General features: G+C 42.2%; 1 protein-coding gene across 7 annotated transcripts in view; it reads left to right on the forward strand.

Moving 5' to 3' along the window:
• arhgap32b (Rho GTPase activating protein 32b) overlaps nt 1-23,766 on the forward strand; it is a 618,422-nt gene that overhangs the window by 154,321 nt on the left and 440,335 nt on the right. For 5 of the 7 annotated variants that reach the window (XM_069894391.1, XM_069894389.1, XM_069894392.1 and 2 more), the window contains one exon: nt 23,523-23,588. The exons of 1 other annotated variant lie outside the window; for it this stretch is intronic. In XM_069894391.1, coding sequence (XP_069750492.1) covers nt 23,542-23,588 — 47 coding nt within the window. In that variant the 5' untranslated portion in view covers nt 23,523-23,541. Of the gene's footprint in view, nt 1-23,522; nt 23,589-23,766 lie in introns of those variants that run through there. One more of the 7 variants, XM_069894397.1, reaches the window with a different exon arrangement.

The raw sequence follows: 23,766 nt of genomic DNA on the forward strand, positions 1-23,766 counted from the left end.
CATAACTTCTGAATGTATTATATGGGTGTGTGTAATCCTGTTCCAAACCCACTACATTTCCTAAGACCTGTTTATAGGAAATATAGCTTATGCTATATTAACACAGATCCATGAAACCGAGTAATACTCTGAAACATTAACAGTTGCCTTTTTGCACTCGGATTACTGTGAACATTTACTTGTGTGGTTTTTTTTCCTTTTCATCTCAATAGTTTACTATTATAGATTTTCTTAACAAATACTTGTTTAGCTCAAGTAAGAATTTTTGTGCATGCAGTATGTTCATTGTACAGTACATTTCCAATTATCCGACATGCTCAGGAGCAGACATGTATTGGTTAACTGCATTTTCCGACTATCTCATCTGCAGCCCAGTTTAGGCAGCAGAATACTTGTATCGGCTATTGCCGATCCCGACACCTTCACATGGAGCCGTCGCCGATCCTGCCTAGGTGCTTGAGGTCCATGCTCGGATTCCTGACACCTTCCCACTGACGTCATGGAACCTGCCCGGGAGCCCGAGGTCTCCTCTCAGATCTCCAACACTTCCCCACCACCTTTGTGGATCCTGCCCGGGAGCCTGAGATCCCCACTCCAATCCCCGACTCCTCCCCACCACCATCACGGAACCTGCCCGGGAAACTCCAGTCCTGGCCCCGGCCACCGACCCATCGGAGCTCCAGATGCTGCGGCTGCTAACCCAAACACCGGTCCAGGCCACTGAGTTACCAGAACTTCTGACAACACGGCTGCCAACATGAATACTAGCCATGGCCACCAACTCACCGGAGCTCCCATCACCATGGCTGCTGACATTCTGGAGCTCCTGTCAACACTGCCGCTGACCCATCAGCTCTTGACTCCACAGCTGCTTAACAGAACACTGGCCCCGGCCACCGACTCTCTGGAGCTCCTGATACCATGGCTGCTGACGGAAATACGCACCAGCCGTCGACTTATTGGAGCTCCCAATAACAAGGCTGCCAACTCCAGCCCTGGCCCCGGCTGCCGATCTGACAGAGCTCCCGATGCCATAGTCGCCGACACGAACTCTGGCCCCTGCCACCAACTCACCAGAGCTCCTGATGACATGGCCACCAACTCCAGCCCTGGCCCCAGCTGCCGACCCAAAGGAGCTTCCGATGCCATAGCCACAAACTCCAACCTGGACCCTGACCACTTACTCACCGGAGCTTCCAACCGCTGACTCCAGCATTGAAACAGTTCACCTACCTTTAGGAGATCCTGACACTGATGCCGCTGACTCTCACCTGAGCCACGCTACCCTCAGGCCGGAACTTGCCCAGGAGCCCTAGGTCCCTGCTCCAAACCCAGCCCAATAGCATCAGCATAATACTTGTACAGTATCAGCAGTTAAAATTACAACAAAGAACAAGGGGAGGTTTTTCAAGCATGAAATAAAGTTTAATTTCTATCTTGAGTGCATTTGAATACACGAGAGCTTCGTTGATTCAAAATGGCACTAACAGTGCGGCAGTGTCCCCCTTGCGCATGGCAGGTAAAAATAAAATCAACTTTTTATCAACTTGTATCGTCATGTCCCCACTGAAAATTTTTGCGGATAATCTGTAATTTTGGTAAAGTGTTTTCGGATAATCAGAAACAAACTGTTTAATGTGACGACAATACACTCGTCTCTTATTATTTCTTGAGTAACAGTATATTCATTTTCAGTGTTAATTTTCAACTTTATTTGTCAGAGAAAAAAATGTTCCTATTTGCACAGAGAATGGTCAGGTTTCATTGAACCCCTTTGGCCTGATACTATGCTGTTTGAAGGGCCAGTGCTAAACTGTTTTCTGTGTCTTCTCTGAGACGTGTGGTTTTCTGAAACCTCAACTGCAATCTTCTACTTGTGCCTGAACTGTGTTTGGCATCTGGAGACTGAGACTAAAGTTGCCTACAATTTCTTCACCTTGGGGTTTGGGTTGTTCTTGGTATTTGTTCGCCACACAGAGGTAAATGTGAGAGACTGCAGATGCTGGAGAACTGGAGAAACACCCAAAATCTTGATCCAAATTCACATGGATTTCTTATATTTCACTCAAATGATAAAATATTTGTACTCAGTCTAAGCTGGATAGGTTAATAAGCATGAGCTACATGCTGATATTGATATTAATATGCTGACGCTGTTTACATCCGGTACCGCACGGATGGCAGTCTCTTCAATCTGAGGCGCCTGCAAGCTCACACCAAGACACAAGAGAAACTTGTCCGTGAACTACTCTTTGCAGATGATGCCGCTTTAGTTGCCCATTCAGAGCCAGCTCTTCAGCGCTTGACGTCCTGCTTTGCGGAAACTGCCAAAATGTTTGGCCTGGAAGTCAGCCTGAAGAAAACTGAGGTCCTCCATCAGCCAGCTCCCCACCATGACTACCAGCCCCCCCACATCTCCATCGGGCACACAAAACTCAAAACGGTCAACCAGTTTACCTATCTCGGCTGCACCATTTCATCAGATGCAAGGATCGACAATGAGATAGACAACAGACTCGCCAAGGCAAATAGTGCCTTTGGAAGACTACACAAAAGAGTCTGGAAAAACAACCAACTGAAAAACCTCACAAAGATAAGCGTATACAGAGCCGTTGTCATACCCACACTCCTGTTCGGCTCCGAATCATGGGTCCTCTACCGGCACCACCTACGGCTCCTAGAACGCTTCCACCAGCGTTGTCTCCGCTCCATCCTCAACATCCATTGGAGCGCTTTCATCCCTAACGTCGAAGTACTCGAGATGGCAGAGGTCGACAGCATCGAGTCCACGCTGCTGAAGATCCAGCTGCGCTGGATGGGTCACGTCTCCAGAATGGAGGACCATCGCCTTCCCAAGATCGTGTTATATGGCGAGCTCTCCACTGGCCACCGTGACAGAGGTGCACGAAAGAAAAGGTACAAGGACTGCCTAAAGAAATCTCTTGGTGCCTGCCACATTGACCACCGCCAATGGGCTGATAACGCCTCAAACCGTGCATCTTGGCGCCTCACAGTTTGGCGGGCAGCAACCTCCTTTGAAGAAGACCGCAGAGCCCACCTCACTGACAAAAGGCAAAGGAGGAAAAACCCAACACCCAACCCCAACCAACCAATTTTCCCCTGCAACCGCTGCAACTGTGTCTGCCTGTCCCGCATCGGACTTGTCAGCCACAAACGAGCCTGCAGCTGACGTGGACTTTTTACCCCCTCCATAAATCTTCGTCCGCGAAGCCAAGCCAAAGACATGCTGATATTCATAGCCACGGTTAAAAGAGAAATTGCTATTCAAGTTGTAATTATAGTTGATTTTAACTTTTCACACATTGATTGGGGCTCTGATAATGTAAAAGAGCTGCATGGATTAGAATTTGTCAAATGTGTTCAGGAAAGTTGTGTAAATCAATATAGAGGCGCATCAGAGAGTTCAATACGGGACCTATTATGGAATGATACAGGGCAAGTGATGGAAGTATGTGGAAGGGAACAAGTTGGACCTCGTGATCATAATACCATTAGTTTCAAGGTAATTATGGAAAAGGATAGCTCTGGCTCTCAGGTAGAGATTCTGAAATGGAGAAAAGCCTATGTTGATGGTATCAGAGAGGATCTGGTTAAGATGTGCTTGGCAAATGATTGAATGGCAGGGCAGACTTGATGGGCTCCTGCATTTTATCGTCTTATGGTGTTATAAGATGTTTACAGCACTGGGAGAGTCTAGGACAAGAAGACAAGATCAGCCTCAGACAAAAGGAGGTCCCTTTCGAATAGAGAAATAAATTTATTCAGAGGGTGGTGAATGTGTGGAATTTGTTGCCCCAGATAGCTGTGGTGATGGGCTTATTGGGAACATTTTAAGCAGAGGTTGACGAGTAAGGGTGATCAAAGGTTAGAGGGAAAAGACAGGAGCATGGGGTTGAGAGGAAAAATACTTCAGCCATGATTCCAATGACAGAGCAGACTTGAAGGGCCAAATGTCCCAATTCTGCTCCTGGGTCTTACAGTCTTGTGTGCATCTCCATTATTTTTGGTATGTGACTTTTTAAAATATCTGCTGTAAAATCTTTCAGGAAGGTATCAGCTGTGAAAAATTTGAGTTAGCGGTCACTGAGATTTCCACAGCAACCATAAACTGATATCCTGTTTCCTGAAAACACCTCAACAGACACCACAAATACCAACATGTTTCAATTTAGTTACAAGAGAACAGTCAGTGATCACCATCTGTAACAGTGCAATGGGGTTGGTGCAAAAAAAATTACCAATTGTAGCGGCCCACTACCCAGGAGGCCGCCCGACACACAAAATGACGGTCAATCGCAGCGATCGCACAAGGTCCGCGCAGGGTAATGGCCTTTCTCCTTGTTCAACTGCCTGTGTGGCGGGAACATCGACCAATCAGCGACTGGAATGCCTCTGATGTCACTTTCACCGACAACAGCGGGAAAACCGGGCCCAGCGGTAGGAAACTGGACCTATATAAGCGGGGCAGAGAGTGCAATAAACCAGTCTTGACTATAACCACATTGAGTGTGTGTTGTTCGGCCAGTCTCTGCTGTAGAAAATCACTACATTGGTGACCCCAACCAGTCCAAATGTCATTTGGACCCAAAAATGACCAACTCTGCACGCAGTTTCCTTGAAACTACCGATATTCTGGACAGTGTAACCACTAGTGTGGTTTGAGCAGGCCAAAGCCCAGTTTCAATTCTAACAGATCTCAACTGACGCCACAAAGTACTACAACACGGTGAGCTAACTTGACCTGGACACAGCAGCATAAGATGTCGATTTCCTGCGGCAGCCTCCAGAACAAGGCAAATATGAGATCCTCAAAGAACTTTTAACCCAAACTTTCAGGCTCTTACGGCACGGGTGCACTGCCTGACTGTTGCACATGAACGGCCCAAGGGACAGGGCCCCATGCTCAACCTGGCACACCAAGTCATTAGAAACCGCGTCAAGAAGGTAGCCAACAGGTTCATCTGGCACAGTCTCCGTAAGTAGGTCAGTCAATGGGCCAAGACCTGCATACTCTTAACAGACACTAAAGCTTTTCACCAAACCTTCGAACCAGCACAGCGAAGGTTCAGTCACATCCACATTGACATTGTAGGACTGCTGATAGTCTCCCGGGGGGCAATGTACCTTTTGACGATGGTCCACTGCTTCACCAGGTAGCCAGAAGCAGTTCCGTTGGCAGAACAACTACTGAGTTCTGTGCCATAACATTGATCAATTCCTGGGTGGCATAGTTTGGGGTACCGGAGCAATGACTTATGATAGGGGTGCATAATTCACCTCTGGGACTCCACCACACAATAGCATATCACTTACAGGCCAACAGGATGGTGGAGCAATTCCACAGACACCTGAAAGCAGGTCTGATTGCTTGGGTCTAAAGACTGCATTGGATAGATGAGCTATCGTTGGTCCTCCTGGGTATCTGCACAGCACCAAAGGAGGATTTCTACGCCTTGATGGTGGAAATGGTTTACGGCGCACCATTGGTCATACCAGGGGTGTTCTTGGCCACTGTCAAGGACTCAGAAGAACCACCAGCAGCAAAGTTGGATAGGCTAAAGGAGCGGCTAGGCTCCTTAGCCCCAGCACAGCCCTTGCTACAAGACTAACCAAAGACATTTATCCACAAGGACTAAAGACATGTAAGTAAGTCTTTGTATGATGGGGAGCACACCGCTCACCACTGCAACAACCATACAAGTGGCTCTACCAAGTGACTAGACACAACAGGTCCACATGTGTCCTGGATAGCAGTGGTAAGGAAGAGACTTTCATTATTGACCACCTCAAGTCAGCACACATAGACACCAGCCAGCTGGTCACTACACAGGCCCTGCGACGCAGGGGCAGGCTGCTAAAGGCAAAAAGCAATACTTGGCTCACTGGTTCGTGGTGGGGAAGTACCCAGGAGGTGGTCCAACACAAAATGTTGGTCGAAAGCAGTAATCGCTGACGGGAACGGCGCCCAATCAGCGACCAGAATTCCACTGATGTCACTTCCGCCAACAATGGCGGGAAAATCGGGGCCCAGCGGTGGGAAACTGGGTCTATATAAGTAGGGGCAGAGAGTGCGATGAACAAGTCTCGACTATAACCACATCGAATGTGTATCGTTCTTCAACTCTGCTGTAGCAACTTGCTGCACAATGATATTTCACATTTACAATTACATAAGAGCTTAAATTCTCACGTGCACTTCTAATGAGATGTTCAATAGTCTAATGATTTTGGAATAATTAATAAAGATGTAGAGTTCAAACCCCAGTGAAGCTCTGGCAGAAATATTTAAAATGTCCTTAGACATGGGTGAGGTGCCAGAAGATTGGAGGGTACCTCAAGTTCTGTTGTTTAAAAAAGGCTCCAAAATTAACCCTGGAAATTATAGGCCGGTGAGCCTGACGTCAGAACTATTATTGGAAGGTGGTAAAAGAGATTGGATATACAAATATTTGGATAGCCATGGACTGATTAGGGATAGTCATCATAGCTTTGTGTATGGTTTGTTGTGTTTAACCTATTTTGTAGAATTTTTTGAGGAGGTTACCAGGAAAGTTGAAGAAGGAAAAGCTGTGGATGTTGTCCACATATTGGAGGTTAGTCAGGAAGGTTCAGGCATTTGGTATTCATGGTGAGGTAGGAAACTGGATTTGACAAAGGCAATATGGGAGAAACCAGGAAGTTGTGGTGGATGATTGCTTCTCAAACCAGAGGCCTTTGACTAGTGGTGTGCCTCAGGGATTGATACTGGGACTATTGTTTGTCATCTATATCAATGATCTGGATGATAATGTGGTAAATTGGACAGCAAGTTTACAGATGACACAAAGATTGGATGCGTTGTGGACAGTGAAGAAGACTTTCAAAGCTCGCAGAGGGATCTGGACCAGCTGGAAAAATGGGCAATAATTTAATGCAGCAAGTGTGAGGTGTTGCGTTTTGGAAGGATAAACCAAGAAAGGACATGATAAATGGTAGGGCACTGAAGAGTGCGGTAGTTATGGTGAAGTTGTATAAGACATTGGTGAGGCCAAATTTGGAGTATAATGTGCAGAGAAGATTTACTAGGATGTTGCCTGGACTTCAGGAACTGAGTTACAGGGAAAGGTTAATCAGGTTAGGATTTTATTACCTGGAGCATAGAAGAATGAGGGGAGATTTGATAGAGGTATTTAAAATTATGAAGGGGATTGACAGAGTAAATAGATAGGCTTTTTCCATTGAGGGTAGGTGAGATGTAAACCAAAGGACGTGTGAAGGGTGAAAGGGTAAAAAAATAGGGTAAACATGAGGGAGAACTTCTTCACACAGAGAGTGTTGGGAGTGTGGAATGAGGCTGCCAGTTGAAGAAGTGAATGCAGGCTCAATTTTCATATTTAAGAAGAATTTGGATAGGTACATGGATGGGAGAGGTGTGGAGGGCTGTGGACTGGGTGCAGGTCAGTGGGACTAGGCAGGAAAATTGTTTGGTACAGACTAAAAGGGCCTGTATCTCAAGCTCGCATGGTAAAGACAAGATAGCATTTCTCCAGGACCATGAAGCATATTTACATAAATATATTAGAATAGAAGTTAAACACATTAAAATATTAAGACTAATACAGTAACAGTCCATGGTACCAAATTCCCAAATGTTCTGTGAGTTCAGGCGTGTGATGGGTTAGGGGAAAAAGCTGTTGTCCAATCTGGATGTAAGGGCCTGAGTCCTGCAGTAACTCCTACCAGATGGCAAAAGGGAGTTTACTTGAGGGGTGTGTGGAGTCCTTCACAATGTTGAGTGTTGTAATTTTCTGCTGATTTCACTATCCTCTGCAGGGTCTTGCGATCTGTGGAGATGCAGCTTCAAAACCAGGCGGTGATGCAGTTGCACAGGATACTCTCGATCCATCTTCTGTAGAATGCAGTGAGGATGGAGGGTGGGAGATAACTTTCCTCAGCCTTCATAGAAACTAGAGGTGCTGCTGGACTTTCGTGGCCATAGAGCTTGAGTTAAGGGATCATGTTAGGTTCTCCGCCAAAGGCCCTCCAAGGAACTTGATACTCTTGATGACCTTGACGATGGAGCCATCAATGGACAGCGGGGCGTGGTTCCCCTGGGCCCTCTTGAAGCACCCCCTGGCCCTCTTGTAATGTTCTATGAAAGCAGATTCTGAAACTCAATTCGAGAACTACTTTGGTTTGTCCGCAATGACAAATTCAGTCTAAATGGAGGGAAAGATGGATGGGAACAGGCAAAAGATAGCATTTCATTCTTCAGCAGCACTTTATATTCCACATGGGTAGTGGGAGAGCACTCTGTGAGGATTTGTGGCATTGGAGATCCTCCAGGGTGGCACCCGTGCACAGGAAATTGGCAGGGAAGTTTCTGTAACTAATAATAATGCCTGCGTTTGGATGTCTATTTTCTTGATGAGAAATAGTGTTGTTATTCATGTGGTTTGGTGGCAGCTTGCACAGGTCGACCATCGTTGGTTATTCGGAATTGTCGCAGATAGTGTGACATCTTTAACTTGTTTGATAAATAGATGTTCATAAATGAGTTATTTGCATACACCGAGTTTGACATGGTAATCATTGTGAACAAAATAGTTGTTCTGTCATGTGGCATCAATACTTGCATCAGAATGAAACACTGAACAACTTGGAAAATTTCAGCTATTTTGAGTCCATCCTTGGAAAAATCAGTAAAGCTAAATGTTTATTTTGGGGATAACTTTCTGCTAATCTGGGCAATGTCTCAGACTTGTGTCCTTAGAAAATATAAATAAAAAAATTACAGGTGATAAAAATCTGAACTATAAATAGAAACATGCACAGGTCTGGTGATATCTGTGGAAAGAGGAACAGAGTTGATGTTTTCTGAAGTATCCACATCAGAACTTGGAAACCAGTGCTCTATCTTCAGAAGTCCTTGTCTATGAAAACAGAGTTACAGAGTCTCTGCTTGTTATTTACAGGTGTTGGTCCTGGGACTGTTCTGAAACAGTAAAGATGGAAACTGTTCAATCCGTTTCAGGCATGGATGCCCTTGATTCTTTCTAATGGTGTCATTGAAACCAATGTTCGGATTTTTGACTTGTGGGAGAGACGTCCTAATGTTCATAGAGACAATTTATTGTCATACACATTGTACCATGTGCATTTGCTCCAACTCTCTTGCTGCAGCTAACCAGGTACTTACTGTAGACAATGTGGTGCGGCGTCGTCCCTGATAAGACCCTGATAGCTGTGGGAAAGAAACTGATCTTGAACCTAGATTTCTAGTCTTTTCTGTCTGAAGGTAGCAATGATAAAAGCTTGTGACCAAGGTGTGTCCTTTTCGTAAGTTGCCTCAATGTGCTCGCTTCAGGAGAGATGTTGTGAAAAATGGACTCCTGGGAATTTGGAGGATGTATGCTCTGTAAAGGTCACCCATTGCTCTATTGCTATTTAATTTAATTTCACTTTATCGATTTGCAGTTAGTCCTTTTAATTAGAAGCTTGACTCAGATTTCTTGGCCAAATTCTGAAAACAGTTGCAGTTTTAGGATCATTTTATTTTCTGTTCTCCAAACATAGTTCCACTGATACTTGATTCATTTGATTAATCTCATTCCCAGGATCATACCCTGTTGACCTGTTAAAAATGTTAATCAAAGACGTTCTCCAGATTACTTTTTTCTTTATTCCACTGTTACTAATAGATAATGGAGGAATTGAAATCCCCAAATATCATCACATTTTCCCTCCTATGATTATTTCTGTAATTTCCCCTGCAGATTGCTGTACTAGTTTGCTATCTGAATATGGCAATAAAGCTGCAGATCACCCCGGTAGTGTGTTAACTCTATATTCAGCAGGCGAGTTCGAGAAGCAGCCTATCTCAGGAGCTCTGCAATAACTTCATTCACCAGTACTGCCACCCCACTATTTTTACTTTACATATAGATGTTCCTGCATTAATTTTAGTTTTCAATGATCAGACTGAAATTTAAATATGATTTAATTTGTATCTCTCAAAACCTAGCATGGCCCTCATCTTTATCTTGCTGTGCTTTCGGTTCCTTGAAATGTGCACATTGATGAATATGTACTTGAAGTGTTGCTTTCTCCATCACAAATGTGATCAAAGTGTTGGGATTATCTTGATTTAGCTGTGATTAGATCACTCTTTCTTGCTGAACTGAACAATAGGTGCTGTAATTGGGACTTGCTGTAGACACACCACATGAGTGTGACTTAAGGTTGGGTGTGCACTATAAACGTCCAGTTAGAAAAGGTCGTGCAGCAACTCCAGTTGAATTTAAGCTCCCCCCCCCCCCCCTTACTGTGACTTAGCCAGTTAAATTTGGTGAAAACAAGCTTGTTTTTTTTTTAAAATTTGTCTGTGCATTTCAGTTTTTAGTTTGTGAGCAATCTGTTGATTTATGGACTGAAAGATTTTCTCATTAATCATTCGATGGTTTGAGACTATTGGTTAGGCTGTCACCTTCCCTTGAGCTGTTATGTTGAAGATGAAAGGAGGGTCATAGAGTATTCGTCCTAAAATGTGATAAGAATTCAGCAAATACAGTGCCAAAATCATTAACTGTACTTGTGTCTGAGACAACTCATCAATCATGGAGTATTTCCTTGAGCAGCAGACACTGAAGTCAGTCAGTATTTTGAAGTATGTAAGACTGCAGTGCTGGCCTCCGTCCAAGACTTAAGAGGCAGAGGATGCGACAGTTTTCTTTGAAGCTACCTGTTTACCCTGGTGGCAGATGGAAGGGGCTGGAAGAACACACAACAAAAACGGAGCAGACATGGAAGCTAATTTTACTGGAGGTGTGTGAGTGGACCGGTGTGGGTGTGGTGTGGTAACAATGGGAAATTACTGATTTCTTTTCAGAAAGCTGTAATTCTTGGGCATGAATTCTTAAGAATACTTTTTTTTAGCCATGGTCCTAATGTAAAGCCTCAGAGTTTTATTTCATCCTCAACTGCTGTGTCTGTTATTGTAGCCATTATGGGTTTTAAGATGGGCATTTTTCACTTGACTCCAGAATTTGATAGTGTGAGTGAAAATTTTCTTGCCTCTTGTATATGAACAGATAACCCTGGGCATGTTACTGAGAAACACATTTGTAAAGGAAGCACTAAGTCAGATGGGAATTTAAAATGTATCCATATTTGGTGCCTCTCGGCCCCCATCATCACAGAAGCCAGTTCACTTCACTATATTTCAGTTCACTACATGTGACAGTTAGAGCAAGCAATCTGTAAATGGGATTAATACTGTATAAATGGGTACTTGATGGTTTGCATAGATACAATGAGCCGAAAGCCCTATTTCTGTGTTGTATGACTTTAACTCCCAAATCTTTACATCATAACTAAATGTAACAGAGTATATAGAGGTGTTTGGGAGATAAATTGGGAAAAGTTTGTTAGAGCAGGTCACACACAAACACTTTAAAACACAGAATTTTTGCAGGAGCTTTTGCAAGAGTGCTCAGACTTATGATGGACTGTCATTTGCAAAAAGGGCAACAAATGTAACAACAGGCAGGGCAGCTTTGTATGTTAACTTGCTCTCTGGAGGGTCATGAGATCTTTGCAGGCAGAGAGCAGAAAAAAAGCAGAGGAGTGAGAGAGAGAGAGGAGACACAGACATCGGTTCCAGAGGGACAAGTTGGCAAGGTTTGGAAGACGGCCTGGTCAAAGGAGAGGGCTGGCTGTTCAGTGTTTCCCTTGGAATAGGAGAAACAGAAAGGAACTCTGTGGTGACCTGAAACAAGACAAACTCTCTCTGAAGACCAACAAGAACCCTTCTGAGTGGTAAAGCACCAAAGCCTGGTGAACTTTGTTAATGTTAACTTCTGTGCACAGTACAAGAATTGCCTGCAACCAGTGAGATTGGACTGTGATCCAAAGAACTTTTCTAAACTTATATACACATTACACATACATGCGTTTATAATTAGGGGGGGGGGGAGAATTAAGTAGGTTAAGTAAGTCAATAGAGATAAGTTAAAGTTTGATTCTATTTTCATGGTCAAAGATAATTAAAAGCAACTTTTGTTTAAGTAACCTTTTGTCATGGTGCATATCTATTGCTGCTGGGTTTTGGGTTCCTCTGGACTCGTAACATAAAATGTTCTGTTTACCTCTGCTGAGGTTACCATGGGCCTCCAAACATTGAAAGATAGAGGAACAAATATGTAGGCGAATACCAAAATGTAAAAATAGTAAGAAGTGTTGACTTTTGCATTGTTAACAGATCACACAGAGGGGGAAGACTTTTTTTTTAAGTGTGATACTGGATCAAATCTTTGAAAATGTAGTTTGGCCATTTTTAGGGTTGTTTTGGAGAAGGATGAGTAAGGACTAGAAATTGAAGTACTGAATTTGGGAAGGCTAATTTCAACATAAACTGTCAGGACAGAACTTTGGTTGGTATGGAGAAGTTGTGCCAAAGGGCCTGTATCTATGCTGTGTGATTGACTCTTTGACGTGACAGAAGTAGTCTGGGAGCAGTTACTTGCAGATATGTGTGAATGTGACCTGTGAGGGTTCAAAAAATGTAATTGGGGTGTTCAGAACTAGTATGTTCATGCAGTGATGAAAGGCAAGGCCAAAAAGACAAAGACCCGTGATCATCAATATCCCCAAGGCATCTTGAAGATTGGCTGAAGTGTAAAAAAATAGTTAAGTGTGTTTGGATAAATTAAAATGGAAAATGCTTTACAAAGAGAATACAATGCTTCAAAAAATTTAGTTTGGTGAAGAGGTGGCCTAATTAATGTTTTGCATAACGGTACCACAATCTTACTGTTCATATTTCTATGAAGGCAAGGGATGGAATGAAATTGCACGGCTAATTGAGACTAATAAAAAGAACCAAAGCACTTTTAACTATATTAGAGGGAAAAATTAAATGGCACAATTGGGGGGAGGGGGGGAGGAGGGAGGAGAAGGAATGGCCATTTGAGTCGAGCCATCAGACAACATGGATGGTATCTTAAATGAATGCTTGCCATTTGTACTCATTCCACAGGAGGAGATATCAGTGGATGGGGACAGTAAACTTTTAGACCAAGTTATCATTCAAAAGGAATGTTCGATGTCTTAGTGGATTTAAAGGTGGATAAATCTCCAGGCTGCTATTGGAAATAAAGCAAGCGGTTTCCAGTGCTCTGACCAAAAACCAACTTTGACCAGACAATGGAGAACTGCAACTGTGGTACACTTCTTCAAGAAGGGCAGCAGTGCGAAGCCCTGTAATTACAGCACAGTAAGATCAGTGGTATGGATATTATTGGTAAAAATTGAGAAATATTTTTATTCTTGAATCTCTACTTGGAGAAGCAGGATTCATCAGGAATGGTCAAGTGGTATCAAGGCAATATTTGCAAGGATGTTTCGTGGTGGGGGGGGGGAATGATAAAATTGATGTGCACCTCAACTTTTGTGTGATTTTTGGGGTCCAGGGCAATTTGGAAAATTGTATGGAAATAGGCTTGGTGACGGTTCATGCAATTGGCCAGGTGTCTAAAGAGGATATCCGTGCTTGGATTCTCACTGTGCTACACATCACTGAATGTGTTTTGAATTTAGGAGGTATGATTAATAAATTCACTGGTGACATAAACTCTGGTGCTTTGATGGTGAGTAGGTTGATCAGCAGCTAAACAATGATGCTGAGGAGTTGGAAAGATGGGTGGAGAAATAGCAAATGGAATTAAAATCTGAAAAAACAAAGTGATGTAATTTGGGGGCCTTAATAAGGTGAGGATATAAACACTAATTGCTAGGACTTTGGAGAGCTCTGAGAAACAGTGCACATGTTCCCTGAAAGCTGGTTAAAAATAAATTCAAGATGCTTACTTTAATTAGCGGAAGTATAGAATACATGAGTAGTAAAGCTGTTGTATTGCTAGCTAAAATAGTGGTTAGGCCATGATAGGAGCACCGTATGCAGTTCTGGTTCCGCACTATAGGAGGGATACGATTGGACTGGAGAGGTGTATTGGAAGTTCACCAGGGTGATGCCTAGTTTGGAGTTTTTAGGACATGGTTAGCACCGAGGAATGTGCTGTTTTATCAGATACTTGGTAAACAAGTCTGGGTTATCTGATATCACAACCAAGAGCCCACCCCCTCCACAAGGACGCACTTGCCTTCAGGAACCAGCTACTCTACCTACCATCTGCGGGCTTCTCCAGGGCCCATTCAGGAGCAGCCAAACCCTCTCAGAAATGGTGCAGACCCTCCAGCCAAAATAGCATGGCTTCGAGCCCCCTCCCCAACACACTCCAGGCAGACGCCCATTGTGTTTAAAACTAGCTGGATGAACTTGAAGCAAGACTTGGCTTTCAAAGGGATATGAAGGACTGCCATGTAATCTGTTTTTTTTTAGATTTTTTATTTTTCACACCATAAACCACATTGACCATGATACATACTTTTTCCTTTTCAAATATATACCGTGCCATTTTCTCCCCCCCTCCCTCCTCCCATCCCACCAGTCAGTGCTTCCTCCATCTATGAAGCTTGAGGATCTTGTAGTAAAAGTCGTGTGCATTACTGGAAGTGGATGACATCCTGTGATATTGCTTTGAGTCAGGAAACTTGGTCTATATTCAAACAATCAACAAGCAACCTCAGTGAACACCACTGTTGTTACTGACTTCATCAGTAAGTGTGTAGAAGACTGTGCCAAAGAAAGCAAACTAGGTGCTCCCCCCACCAGAACGCATGGCTGAAGGGTGAGGTGAACTCACTACTGAAGGTCTAGAATGTGGTGAGAAAAGTTTTCCAACCAGAGAGATTAGTGACAAAATTAGAGGATATGGTATTGGGGGTAGGGTACTGACATGGATAGAATATTGGTTGGCAGAGAGGAAACAGAATGGGGATTGATGGGTCTCTTTCAGAATGGCGGGCAGTGACTTGTGGGTATTGCAAGGCTTGATGCTGGACTGCAGCTATTTACAATATACATTAATGATTTAAATGAAGGGATTAAAAGTAACATTTAGCAAATTTGCAGATGACACAAAGCAGTGTGAAATGTAAGGAGAATGTAGGGTGACTTGGACAGGTTGGGTGAGTGGGCAGATGCATGGTATATCTGGTTTAATGTGGATAAATGTGAGGTTATCCACTTTGGTGGCAAGAACAGGAAAGCAGATTACTATCTGAATGGTGTCAAGTTTGGAAAATGGGAAGTAAAACGAGATCTAGATGTCCATGTTCATCAGTTACTGAAAGTAAGCATGCAGATACAACAGGCAGTGAAGAAAGCTAATGGCAGTTTGGCCTTCATAACAAGGGGAGTTGAGTATAGGACCAGAGGGGTTCTTCTGCAGACGTACTAGGCCCTGGTGAGACCCCACCTGGAGTATTGTGTGCTGTTTTGGTCTCCAAGTTTGAGTAAGGACATTCTTGCTATTGAGGGAATGCAGCGTAGGTTTATGAGGATAGTTTCCGGGATGGTGGGATCATCGTATGTTGAAAGATTGGAGTGACTGGGCTTTTATACACTGGAATTTAGAAGGATGAGAGGGGATCCGATTGAAACATACAAGATTATTAAGGAATTGGACATGCTAGAGGCAGGAAACACGTTCCCAATATTGGGGGGAGTCCAGAACCAGAGGCCACAGTTTAAGAATAAGGGTTAGGCCATTTAGAACAGAATTGAGAAATAACTTTTTTTCACTCAGAGATTTGTGGATCTGTGGAATGCATACTGTGTCTCAGAAGGCAGTGGAGGCCAATTTTCTGGGTGCTTTCAAGAGTTAGGTAAAGCGCTTAAAGATAGTGGAGTCGAGGGATCTGGGGAGAAGGCAGGAATGGGGTACTGATTGTGAATGATCGCCTATGATCACAGTGAACGGTATTGTTGGCTCAAAGGCTCCTGTTCCTATTATTTATTGACTACTGATTTTGTGCATCTCCTGCGATAAGGAAAATGCAGTGCAGAACGGCATCTCCTTCTCTCTTCAGAGAGAAGGAGAAATTGACCCTCTTTCACATGAGGGTCAATTTCTCCTCATGGTCTCAAAATATCTCTGCCTCTTCATTTATGTTTTTCTGACATCATGTGATATAACATCACCACTGCTTCAGTTTCATTTCTGACCAAACACAACTTAAGATAGATGACCTGTTCAAATCCACAAACTTCTGACCTCATCTCTGTTTAAGTAGTTAATTTATTTGGAAAGTCTGATGACTCGAGCAAAAGCCTGTTTCTGTGTAAACAGATGGCCTTTTTCTGGCATTTCTTCTTGAGTACTTGAATAGTTCAGTTTTTAAAAAAGCAAATACTCCATTGTTCTTGAATCAATTAAAACCCACTTCAGTTCCATTTGCTCTGTCTTTCCAAGACATATTGGCTCCAAAAATGACCTCACTTCTGAGTGTATTGTAAATATGATGTGACATGTATGTGACCCTGTATCCAGTCGACAAACTATGTACTTTACTAAGAAATATATATTTTATAACAAAAGATTTTAACTTTAAAGATTAACATAAATCTGTTACAATGTACACACACACACATATATATATATATATATACACACACACACAAGGTGTATATATGTGTATGTATGTATGTATGTGTGTTTGTGTTTATTTATGGACATCCAGCGCCATTTTCCTGGAGAGACAATTGCAAATAACAGAGAACATCTGTTTAACATGAGTGGAGGAAAGTTTAGGCAAGATGTCAGAGGGAAGGTTTTTACACAGAGAATGGGAGGTGCCTGGAATGCATGGCTAGAGTTAATGATGGAGGCTGGTATAATACAGGCACGTGGATGTAAGAAAACTATATTCTAGGTGCGAGGTAGGGAAGAATGTTTTAAATACAGTACAGTACCATCTGCCAATACTCCAGTTGATTTTACTTTTGAATTGTAACCTGAGACAACTTTCCTCCACAGCACCACTATCACTGTTGAGGAAGGAATATATGACATTTAAAGTGAGGCAATGAAAGCATGAAGGAATGAGGATTAAAGTTGATAGGTAGGGATAAAGTATAAGCAATAAATTGCTTTGGTGGGGGCGTGAATTTTATTTCCACTGTGTAATTCCATGAGGAATACGACTGGATATCATAAGATTGAAAGAAAAGGCATGAATCTTGGAATGAAGAAGCTAATGGTTTGCAGGATGTGACAAAGAAATTGCCCACACACTTCTATGATATTCCACAAGTTTTGTAGTTGGACAGAAATTTTTAGACTGTTAAGTATCTATTATATGCACCTTTCCCAACAACTTGAACTGGTGTAAATATAGCACCTTAAGATGATAAAAATAGTAATATTAAATCTGATTTTTCTATATTAACCTTTGAATAGAGTGTGATAGATTTTCCTTCACTAATTAGTTGTAATCAATTCACACTGGTTAAAATAGCTCAGTTTATCTTAGTTGGCTTTTCTACATTCAGTTTGAAATTCTGAACATCACTGTTGCAAAAAATATGAAGCAGTTTTGTCTGGAGAGAAACAATTTAACAGTTGTGTGCACAGTATTGTTTTTTTTTGGACCCCTTACAGTGTCAAGTGTGAAATTATCCAATGTAATTCACAGCAAAATGCATTATCAGGCCACTACATAGCTTATGAGAATTTGTGAAATGGTTTGTAAAATCTATTGTGCATTCTGGTGCATAATTTTCTCTGAGTGAAACAGAAGGGAATATCCCAGCAGAGATCAGCAAGGAGCGACATTGCTAATTTAGGTTCTGTGACATCTTGACAAGCCCTCAACTCAATTTGTGAGGAGAATATAATGGCCAGAAAGCTTTGAGGTAAATCAGATGGCAAAAGTTTCTGTGTGATAGATGTGATGTTTTTGATGTGAAATAATTAAAATGATTGGCTGAGAATAATATCAACTCTTCTCTGCTGGACTCTGCGGTATCTGAATGTCAGTCCAGTTTTACTTCCCTTTCGAAGCACTTGTTTTAGATCTCAGTTTGTTTGCACCTGACATCAGCAGCAACTAATGCAAAGCTGAACCCACTATCTCAGGGATCCCCCCCACAACATACACCTCTGTTTTCAGCATTCTCCTGGGGCTTTCAAATGTTTTTCATCTGGGACATGTTCTGAAACATTTGCAAGGATGGAGATGCAACCAACCCACCAGAACTCACTGCAGACTACTTTATGCCTTTCAATTACAATGGACCCTCCAGTAGGATCAGGACTGAAAATGAGCCAATATGCAGAATTCTATAGTTTAGAGAAACTGTTGGTAGATTTGGCTTATACTTGTTTTATTTCAATCCTGGCCTAGAAAATCAAATTCCATGATGGTTCAAATTTTGCAATACTGTTTCATGGCTTTGCAGGAAATGGTGCAAGGGTTTTAGGAAAGGTATTCTGAGAAGTAAATTTTATTTATATCTTCGAGTTTTTTTTTAAACATTTGGTAGAAACATTTTTTATGGTGTAAAAGGGGATTTTTCTGCCCTATCCCTCCTCATCGAGCAATCCCATTAATCACAGCAACCAACTTATTTCCCTGTTACCTACTTGTTTTTTGGATATAGATGGGAACTCCAGTCACAGGGAGAAGGTGCAAACTCCACCCAGATGACACTGGAATTGACTTTCAAACCCAGGGTTGTGACCTAGCAGCATGAGCTGCTGTGTTACTGTGGTGTGATGTGCTGCTGTTCAGGAAAATGTCCATGAACATCTTGTCAGCTGGAAGATGGACAAGGAAAATATTTAAATAGCCTAAGGCAGATGAGCGCTGTTCTTTAATAACCTGATTCAAACATGGGTGTTTAAGTTAATTGGTTAGGGAGAAGATGAAGTCTGAAAGAGAAATTCATGAAACAAGGAACAAACTCTGGGAGGACGCAGCAGGCCAGGTCTTGCTCTGAAGAAAAAGACAAAGCTAATGTTTCAGATGGTTGACCTTTTGTCAAAGGAATGAATGGACAAGCAATAACTGTCTCACTCAGCTGGTTGATGGGAGAGAATTTGGAGGAGAGGGATGTAGTGACAAAAACTTTTAAGTTTAATAGGTTAAGGTATGGCATGCCAAAGTTTTTTGTGACTTAGAACGGTTTCTGTATTGTCACTGTGACGACAATTGGAAGATGGACTTGTAGAAAAGGTTTACGGATGTGTGAACTTTCCACGTTTCGATGGATTTCCGCATTTTTCATTAAAAGATTCTGCAACTGACTTGTTCAACTTCCTCAACCTCCAGCTTAATAATTTATATCAATGGAAGACTTATTACTAAAGTTTAGGGAAAAAGACAACTTTTAAAATTTTTTAATGTCAATTTCTTTATCCACAAGAAATTTCAGTTTGCTTGCCCGAATTCTCAACTACCTCCCACACTAACTTACTGCGGAAGAAGAGACTTTTGACAAGTCGAACGTGGCCATTCAGAAACATCAACATTCTGCTGCCAGGACCGCTACTTCAATCCATCTATTGGGCATGATAATCCCCGCCCCATCTGTACATTACAGATGGGGCGGGCACTACGTTTAGGTTCAGTGGTGTAGGAAGGCCCGATCTGGCATGATAGTGTAAAGGCAGTTCCCATTTTAGAGCCTGGCTTATTCACATCCTGACCCGAGCCAGCTGCACTCGCGAGCTCAATTCCAACGTAAGTGAGCACCAAACTACAACTTAAAATAATCAGGCAAATAAATATATTTACACTCTGCTGACAGAAAGGGGCAAGAATCAATGGACGTACTTAGAAACTATCCACATACTGTGACATCTTGGAGCTGTTGTCGTTGCTGCCGCTTCCCTAACGGTGAGCAAGTGCCCACCCTAGCTGTCTTCGCTTCTTTTAAAAGACAAATGGAAAGGATGGATTGTGGGGTGGGGGGGGGGAGGAGAGGGTTGTGTTTATCATTTTAATATTTTTGACAAATAGAATTGTACCTGATGATGTAGAATATACATTGATATTCTACAATTCTAATTTTTTAATACACCTGTGTGCTGTTATTAATTTGATATGTTGGCTATTCCATCACTATATTACTTTAGCTCCACAGGATTGTTCTGCTGTTAATTCTCCTACTGGTGTTGTTTGCATGGATTTTATTTTCCTGTAGTGTGTGTAGGCTAAAGTTGCTACTTTTGTTCCCTTTGTAAGTGCTTATATTTAATGGACATTGAGTAGCTACTTTTACTTTGGCATCATATTCTTTGGTATTTTATACTGCTATTGATGATTTATCAATGGAAAGACTTACAGAAGATGGACACTTCCTCTTTAATTGGACTTTCATGTCCATTTCTGTAACATCAGACCTACATTAATAGTTAAACGGGGAAGTCTGTAAATGCTGTGATTGTACTGCAACACACTTAAGTGCTGGAGAAACTCAGCAGGTCATATACATCAATCAGAAGTACAAGGTAGCCAATGTTTTGTGGTTAACCTGTCCTTCCGTTAGATGCTGCATGACCTACTGAGTTTCTCCAGCACTTTTGTGCATTGCATGAATCACAGGAAGTCGTCGTGAAACACCCTGCTTCCTTCTCAGTTATAAAAATGGATAGTGAAACTTTGTGCAATGAAATTGTGGCTCTTTTTGAGATATATCAGATTCCATTCCATTTTTACTTTGAAATGCACTAAAACTGGTAATTTTGTGTGTAAATTTTCAAAAATTTTACCAATGGGAGGGTGCTGCCCCCTCAAATCCCCAGCAAGGGACATTGTGCCCCCTTGACCCCCACTGTACATCTTGTGCAAGCGTTCAGCTCTTTGCCTATTTTTTTTAACCTCACTCACATGCCTGGATTTAGGAAGTACAGTAATACTTTGAAGGATTTAGCTTGTTACAGTGTGCACCTCCACTTGTACTCTACATGGGTGGGAATTATCTTCAATGTTCTCTGTTTCCATTCTTAATCTCAGGCTATCACAGTGGCCTTCCTGGAAGAAACAAAATGTAATTAAAGCTCGTATGTTAATTTGGATAGGTCTAGTCCTGTTGGCATGTGCTTATTTGGACAGTTTACACTTTTGTGGATTAACAGATGGGATGAAGATGTATGAAATGTGATGATGACTCGTGCAATTGCTGCATTTCTGGACTAGCATTATTTAATGATCCTACTTGTTAAATTGGTCCACTGTTCAGTTTGACTTGGGCTGTGGCAGGCAGGAATGGGTCTTGGGGAGAGGTAAGAAGAAACTCGTTATAAAGGCTAGCGCTGGCTTTTGAAATGGGAAGTGGAGGTTGAACACCTGTACCTTTGCCATCCCATTGCAGGATAAGGAATTACTCATCACTGGAGAAACATGATGATTTGCATTTGTAGTACAATTTCTTGATTTACTGGTCTATGCGGCGACATGGATCTGTTCCAATTTGCTGACCGCAGATCTACAGCAGATGCCACACAATGTCCTGGAACACCAGGATAGCAAAGACACAAACATCAGAATGATTTTTATCGACTATAGTTTGGCATTTAACAACATCATCCCCTCAAAACTGATCAGCAAACTCCAAGATCTAGGGCTCAACACCCTACTGTGCAATTGGATCATGGATTTCCTCACCTCCAGACCACAATCAATGAAGATTGATAAGAACATCTCCATCGGTACTGGACACCACAGGGCTGTGTTCTTAGCCCCCTGTTTTAAAACCATGACTGTGACTCAGTACGACATTAACACCATTTATAAATTTGCTGACGATATGTTAGTAGGTCATATAAAGAGGGCTGATGAAGGAGAGAGATTGAAAATTTGGCTGAAGGGTGCACCAACAACAATCTCTCAGTCAATGTCACCAAACAACCTGATTGTGGACTTTAGGAGGGAAAACCAGAGATGTACGATAGAGTGATCATTGGGGAATTGAGGATGGAAAGAGTGAGCACTTTTAAATTCATGGGAGTCACTATTTCGGAGGACCTTTCCGAAACCCATCACACAAATGTCAACGTGAAGAAAGTATGTCAGCGCCTCTACTTTTTCAAGACTTTGCGGAGGTTTTGTATGACATTGAAAACTTTGACAAACTTCTATAGATATGTAGAGGAAAGTGTGCTGACCGGATGCATCAATGGCTTGGTATGGGGGGCACCGATACCTCTGCCCCACCATCAAGAACATATACAGGGAATGCTGCCATCGGAGAGCTGCAGTAATCATTAAAGATCCACACCACTGAACGTACACTCTGTTCTAGCAGTTACCATCAGGAACGAGGTCTCGGTGCCACAAGACTCAACACCAGGTTCAGGAACAGCTGCTCCTCCCCCTCCACCATCAGACTCCTCAACCACAAACTCAATCAGAGACTCATTTAAGGACTTTTACTTTCTGTATTGAACTTTCTTGGTTTACATTTCTCCCTTTTGAATATGTACCTTTTCTTGAGTACAGTTTTTATTTGCTTTTCCGATAAGCAGTAATTCTGCTTGGCCTGCAAGAAAAAAAAATCTCACGGTTCTATGTGATTTTACATATATACCCTGACAATAAATCTGAACTTTGAGTATGTTCCTGATAAATCTTTAACTGAAGTTTTGTAAATTGAAAAAAATTTGGGCGTTTTGAAACAATGATCTGTGCACGGAGAGACACTATTTGTTATAGACAAAAGTAGTTCTATAAATCAAAGTCATAACTGTAAGGTAAAACATCATGAGATGGGAATGTGTAAGGAGTTACCCTGTACAGGGCTGTAACAAGATGTGAATGCATCCTTGTACTTACAAGATAAGAGAGACATTGATGGATTGAGAGGCAGGAAGCTAGCAGGGAAAGGATAGCAACAGTTTTAGTCATTGGACAAGTAATGATATGATGATGTTCTAAGCATGTATCCAAGGGTATAAAAAATCACCATTTTGCTGATAACGGCAGAATGCATTCTCCGACTAACATGGTTAGTCGCAAGTGTTACAATCCGGTAATAAAGAACAAAGAACCCTGATTTCGACTCAGTCTGGTGTTCGTCTCACTCATTCATGAACAAAGCAGACCTAACATAACTCACGGAGACAATAGCATTCTAGCAAAAGTTTTGAAAGCGAACACTTGTAAATCAGTTGTTGTTGTAGTACCAGATTGTGGTAATTTAACAAATGTTTGGTGAGAGACTGCATGCAGGAAACTGATAATTGTAAAATACCTAACCTTTGTTAAACCCCATTTATCAGGCAGTGGCAGTCACTGCCTCAGTGCAGAAAGACGATGTTGGGGCTCTGATACATATTGGCCATCAGTTGGCTTTAATTGAAGCCTCAAAATGATCATGGTAATGGCAGATTTTACAACATATAACCAGTAATGTTTCAGTCCTGCAGAATTTCATTTGAGTTGCATCTAAAGGTATAAGCAGGACATAGCTCGGATGGCCTTGGAGCTGGTACAAAAGCAATCACTTCACCAGTCTTAATTTTGACATTTATCTCTGCTTGATTTAAGATTTGTGATGCAGCTTTATGTAAGTGTTGCTATGCAACGTGATGAGTGGCTCTCTCTTTTTCATTCTTTAGGCTTTTGCTACATTGTGACATGGCGGGTGCTGCTGGCATTGGAGGGGCTTCAGATGATTTTGTAAGGTGAGTGCAAATACCTGACTAGTAAAGTTTGTAAAGGCATTTTCTTCCACAAAGATTGTAAGAAAAGTGAAACATCTTTATTGAATAGGTTGCATAAGTGGCAGAAAAAATGGTGAAGGGATAGGTTGCAGAAGGAGTTACAAGTGGAGTTACAGGTTGTACCTCTCTAACCCAGCAC

The sequence above is a fragment of the Narcine bancroftii genome, chromosome 8, assembly GCF_036971445.1.
Source record: "Narcine bancroftii isolate sNarBan1 chromosome 8, sNarBan1.hap1, whole genome shotgun sequence".
Classification (NCBI taxonomy): Eukaryota; Metazoa; Chordata; class Chondrichthyes; order Torpediniformes; family Narcinidae; genus Narcine; species Narcine bancroftii.